The 6,196-nt window shown below is 49.6% G+C and overlaps 1 protein-coding gene across 2 annotated transcripts in view; it reads right to left on the reverse strand.

The window, feature by feature from the left end:
- Positions 1-1,664, reverse strand: part of KCNN2 (potassium calcium-activated channel subfamily N member 2) — a 74,522-nt gene extending 72,858 nt beyond the window's left edge. For both annotated transcript variants that reach the window (XM_068423092.1, XM_068423093.1), the window contains exons 1-2: positions 1,643-1,664; positions 190-1,355 (exon numbers count right to left, since the gene is read on the reverse strand). In XM_068423092.1, coding sequence (XP_068279193.1) covers positions 190-1,355; positions 1,643-1,664 — 1,188 coding nt within the window. The remainder of the gene's footprint in view (positions 1-189; positions 1,356-1,642) is intronic.
- Positions 1,665-6,196: the final 4,532 nt, after the last annotated feature.

Consider the following 6,196-nt stretch of genomic DNA (forward strand, 5'->3'; position numbering starts at 1 on the left):
TCGCCTTACGGTGCCGGGGGCTGAGGGGGGCCGGCGGCACCCCGCTACAGGCCGGACGGGCGCCTCGGGCTGGGGGGACGAGCAGCCCCGCCGCGCTGGGCTCTCTGAGGGGCCGGGGCCGCCTCTCCGCGGGGTCGCGGGACGGGCGGACCGGCTGCCGGGCCGGGCCGGGCGTGTGGCGGCGGGTACCTTGGTGTAGGCGCCCCAGGAGAGCTCGGTCTCGATGACCATGACGACGATGCCGAACATGCCGAAGATGAGCGCGTAGTCGCTGAGGCGCTTGCGCTTCTCGAAGAGAGCCCGGCGGTGCCCCAGCTTGTAGCCGATGTTCTGGTTCTTCTTCTTGCTGGACTTGCTCCCGCCGTTGTTGGCGCCGCCGGGGCCGGGGCCGGGGCCGGGGCCGGGGCCGGGGCCGGCGGGGCCGGCGGGGCCGTAGAGAGCCAGGTTGTTGGAGTTGTTGTGCTCGGGCTTGGAGACCACGATCTCCGGGGCGGCGGGGGTGCCGGCAGCGGCGGCGGGGCTGGCGAGCGGCGGCTGGAGCGGCTGCGATTCGGAGTCCAGCTCGTGTAGGTTCCTGCGGGACGAACTCAGGTTGCTGAGCGGCCGCATGACACCGCCGTTGTACCTGCAGCTGCTCATGGCTATTTCGGTGAAGGGGTTGCTCTCCCGGCGCTGCTGCTGCTGCTGCTGGTGGTGGTGGTGGTGATGGTGGTGGTGGTGATGGGTGCTGCCGCTGCTGACACTGCTGCTGGGGCTGGCTGCCTGCTGCTGCTGCAGGCTATGGCACTGGTGGTACTGGGAGTACTGCTGAGGCTGCCTGGACGCGCCGGCATGGCTGGAGGGGGTGAGCTCGCTGACGTTCAGCTGGCTGCCCTGCCGGGAGGAGGCGGCGGAGGAGAGCGGCGAGGAGTGAGTCCGGAAGGCGCCCGAAAGGGGCGAGGAGGCGCGGAGCAGCAGGGGCAGGTTATCCCCCGCGGCTGCCACAGCAGCAGCCCCGTAGTAGGCGCAGTTGTTGCACTGGAGGCATGGGCTCTGCTGCTGCTGCTGGAGGAGGCTCTGCTTGTCCTGGCCGTGCTGCTGCTGCTGACAGTGCGGCGGCGGCGGCGGCGGCGGGCGCTGCTGCTGCTGCTGCTGCTGCTGCTCGGGGCCGAAGCCCGCGGGAAACTGCCGCGGCGCGTCCATGCCGGGGCCGTTAAAGCCGCAGGAGGACCGGGCGGTGGTGCACCCTGCGCAATGCGTTATGGTCGGCAGGGGAGAGTCCTGCTGCCGCCACGAAGGGCCCATCCCGGCTCCCGTAGAATCCAGCTGCCGCGTCCGATTGGTCGGGCGGACCAAAACAACGGGCATCACGTCACCTGAGGAGGGGGGGACCGGCCGCGGCGTGAGGCGGCGGGGGCGGCGCAGGGTCCCCCCGCCGCCCCGCCCTCCAGCGCGCGGGGATCCCGCCTCCCCCCCGCGCCGCGCCCGCAGGTAAGGGCTGCCCCTCGCCCCCCGCCCCCGCGCCCGCCCTGCCCGCCACGGGGAGCCCCGCGCCACGGAAACACGGGGTTCCCGGGGGCGAGGAGCCCGCTCGCTCCCGGGATCGCCCCCGCCAGGAAGGGGCCTGCGCAGCGAGGATTCCCCGCTCCCCGCCGCCGCTCACATCTGCGCCGTCTCCGGAACATGGGCTCCGCGCACCGGAGCTGTCCAGCGGCGTCTTTCGCCCGCCGCCGCCGCCCTGTAAAACATAGCGTCGCGCTGGCCCCCTTCCGCCGCCCCGGCGGGCCCGCGCCTCCCGCCACCCATGCCGCGGCCTCGGGCCGTGCCCGCCGCGGGCCGCCGGAGGGGACGGGCAGAGGCCGCGACCCCCGCGGGCTGCCGTGGGGCCGGATTGCGGGGGCCCTTCCCGGAACATGTCGGGCCTGTCACGACAATGGAGGGGGGCAACGACGGAGGACGTCTGTCGGCTGCTCCTTCCCTGAGCTGGAGAAGGGAACGCCGGCCGCCGGTGTGTGAGGCCACCGCCCGCGACACCGCCGGGGGTGGTTTAGGGGCTGGAGAGCTGCTCCGGCGGGTCGGCAGGAGCTTTACCGTGAAAAGGGATCGGTGTCACCGCGGAGCTGCGCTCCCCTCCGGCCCCGGTTTCCTGGCATGCAGTGCCAGTGCGGCCCTTATGTTAGTCGCCTCCTACCATTTTGCCTCATCCCTTTCCTTTTCCTCCCAAACTCGCACTGAATAATTCATTCCCGCAGCTCCTTTTGGCAGAGTAATGTCTGCAGCAGGTAAAGCCTCATCCTGCATTTATTTAAGGGAAGATTCTTTGAGGGAAAAATCGTGAAAACGGTAAGTGGTTTGCCCTGTTACAGCTGTGTCATTCGTGTCACCTAGGTGAGACTGTGAGAGGGTTTTTTTCTTTATTTTTTCCAGACCAGGCAGCACTGTCTTTGCAGCTTGAAAACTCAACTGCAAAATTTGATAGCGCAGAAGGATTATTTACGTCTTTAACTTCTCAGTAATGTTAAAGACAAAATTCGCTACACCTTTCTAGGATAAAAACCTGCATCCTTATAATTTCTATGTCTGTGTCTCACACGACATTCAATTTCCTTTGAAACTCTACACCCCTGAATGGCTTGCATTCTAGAAATATGAGTGAGGCACTGTCATTAACAAAGTTTTAAAATATACTCTGCTATAAAATTTAAATTCCTTAACTTCTAACCAAGGTGTAGCATTTAAAGCAAGACATATTGCACACACACAATCAAACAACCCTCACTAATGTAGTAAATATCATGGTTGTACAATATAGACAGATTATTTAGAGAGTGACTAAAACTTAAAAATCTGTGAGTATATTTACATAGCATAGGTTATTGTGGAAAAAGGACCCACAAATAGAGGAGTATGTGATATACAGCATCATAATGCCTTGTGATAATTCACAATTTGTTTAACAACCGAGTTTTGAATAAAAATACACACACATTCTTGCACGAATGATAAAGCACTTTCCAAATACATCACACTGTGTTTTTAATTACACTAAAGTGAATTTGGATGCTCTCCATTGCACTCAGTTCCCCTGAGCACCAAAGACCAAGAAAAAAGACACTTTTATTTTTAAGAATGAACAGGCTGTTTAACACAGCTTCAGATCTTCCATTGTTTCTTTGAAAAAACATGGTGCTATAACTCCATCTCACTGGTCCTATTTTGCCTGTATTTTCAAACACATGAATCGCATGGATCTTAGAAAATGAAAATCTTAGGGAACCTGGGCTTTTGTCACTCTCTAATAAAAGTCTTGCACAAGTGTGCTGTCAAAATATATGTTATGTGAACTAGTTAAAGATTTAGATAGGCCTAGGTTTTGTCTTTCCTTTTCTGTTCATGTCATGTCCTTAATGTTTGCTTAAAGACACTTGAAGTGTTCTCCTTAACAGAAGATAAAGTCCTCAGGACCTAGTTTACCATTAAAGGCTGTTTAAGAAATTCATAAAACTTCATGTTTTATTTAGAAGTCACTAAGGCTCTGTCCTGTAATTTCATGTACTCTGCTCATGCAAGTTTTTATTAGAATTGTGAAGAAAAAAATTATCTTTTTAAAGTCTGGGTAGACTAAAATACATGGTAGTTGTGTTCTATATGATTGCATTTATTTTTCTAATTCATATACAAAAGTTACAAGTCTTAATTTTAATACCTCTACTGCTGCTATCCTGTTTGTAGAAGTGGTAAGGAGAGTGCTGTTACTAGCTTTTAGATATTTCCTCTACTTGCTTGCTTGTTTCATTATGTGAATAAACAAATGGATATTCCTGTGTTTAACACAAGAGGTCGTACTCATCGCGCAGCATGTTATAAAACTGATCAGGTAGGGTTTTATTTCAGTTCCATTGTGCAACCTGGGATATCTCATCGTGGTTTCAAGGTCTAAAATAAGAATGGTTGAGAGTTTGCATTTTCACAGCTAAAAAGGTAAACCTTCCTTTCTATGACACTGATTAAGGAGCTGGAATAGAAAGATCCTATTTAGTCTAACATCTTCCCTTGTAAAATAATTTTAAACTTCACTTTTAAAAATGAGTGTATTTATTTGCAGAAATAAAATACATTCTTCGTGTGAACTGAATTGTTGTATTCTTTTGTATCACAAATAACTTATCACGGGCAGTTCAGAACTGCTAAATCATACTAAACTGGTAACAGTGAACCCTTATGAAACAAACATTATCTGGTTGGGATTGGGGGCTTTGTTTTCTTCCTGCCTTTTCATTATATACTGGCTGGAACTGCTCTTACTGATTGTCATAGGTCCTGCTGCTGCTTTGCCAAAGAGGCTGTTTTTACGTGTGTGTGTGTGTGTGTGTACACGCATGTGTGTGCACACCTTTGTGTAAAGTAGGAGGGAGACAATTACTGCAGATCTCATTTGATAATGATGATTATTAGAGATGTTTGGAAAACAGGTTTTCTTTTTTCTAAACCCAGTAATTGCAAGAACAAGATAAATACTGCTGAGCAAAACTGTGCCAACAGCAGGACAGGAAGCTCAACAGACACAGGAAAAATTTGATTCCTGAGAGGAAAAAACCTCTATGAAATATTTGAAGTGACAGCTAATGGCTCGTCATTTGAAAAGCTCACATAACATCCAATGGAGATGCAACACCTACAGACTACAATAAAAGGTATTAGAAAGCTATTTTGGCTGTTATCCTATTGCCCCTACTCATGTCAGTCTCCTGTTAAAATCACTGAGAATTCTGCACTCATAAAAATGTCAAAAAACCCCAGAAAGACAGCAACAAAAAGGAAACAAAAGGAACGAAAGAAAAAAAAAGCCTAGGAAATTTAATTCTGTACCAGTAGTTTGAACTCACAGCATGTTCTGCACAAGACCTAGGAGTTTCTGGAAAGCACTAAAGGAAACAGCCTTGTCCAGTTCAAAAAAAGCAAGCAGGTACACAGCTCAGTGTACACACAGAAGGATGCCATTCAGTGAAAGCAGAGTCATGTTAATAAAAACAGAGGTAACACCAACAGCAATAAGGTTACCACAAGATCATTCTGGGGTATCCATGCAGCAATAAAAAATGCTTTGTGAGACAACACCAAATGATTGCAGTACAGCTGCCAAGAAGATGGCATGGAAACTAATCATATGAGCCACATGTGTAAATTACCTTTTGCACACCATCTGGCAGGGCTTTTACCCACCAGATGTCTCTGACATTCACCCCAGCAGCTTCTGTTGTCGCATAGTTGTATGCCCTAACTGGAATCCCTCCCCTGCTGGACCTGTGCTTACTTCAAAGACCTTTTGACAATGTTCGACAATAGTGGGGGAAGGAGAAGAAATACCAAATAATGACTCTGTGCAGATAGTACAGCTACATATTAAAAGGAGGTATATCCAGCATATCACCAATGAAAATGCAGATTCACTCCAGTTCAAAACCTTCATCTATTATCTGGGACATGAAGGATACAAAAGATCAGGACTGGATCAACTGGATTGACAGCTCTAAAATGGCAATCAAAGTTTTCAAAAGCATTTTTTATTACTATGAAACAAGTTAAAAATACTGGATGGGGTCCACGAGACAGCTGGGAAAAGTATTTCTTCCCTTAATTCATTTTCCATCCTTTCTGGATATTTTTATAGTACTTGGAGATCACAAAACCCTAATGACTTCCTTTCTTGCTGCTACTTTTTTCTCATTGTCAAGGAATACTGCCACCTACAAGGAATTTCTTAGCCAGCTAATTGCATCAACACTAACACTGTTTTGCCCAGCTGATGCAGGTGCTCAGCAGGTGACTATTACATTATGTTTAATCTGACTACCTTTTATTCTTCTCAGGAATTGGTGCAGTTTTGTAACTGCATACTTTAACTCAGTACAATTACTGAAATTATAACATCATCCAGTATTTCTATTTCAGCCTATGCAGAAGCACAGATTTAATTCGAGTGGAGGGGGGTTATCAAGTGTGAGAGCTTACTTTTAGCTTTGCAGTATGCAGTATTTGAATAATTTTGACCCGTTGAGTCCAGTGAGGCAGTGTTTACATCTAAATATAAGATCATACCTTGCAAAGTTGGTAGTGTGCAAATTGAAGATGTTACCACCGCTTTTCCTCTCCATAAAACATATAATTTCTGATTCATGTAGCAATTGATTCTAAATAATTAAATTTCAGTTGCCGA

This window comes from Nyctibius grandis, chromosome Z (assembly GCF_013368605.1).
Source record: "Nyctibius grandis isolate bNycGra1 chromosome Z, bNycGra1.pri, whole genome shotgun sequence".
Taxonomy (NCBI): domain Eukaryota; kingdom Metazoa; phylum Chordata; class Aves; order Nyctibiiformes; family Nyctibiidae; genus Nyctibius; species Nyctibius grandis.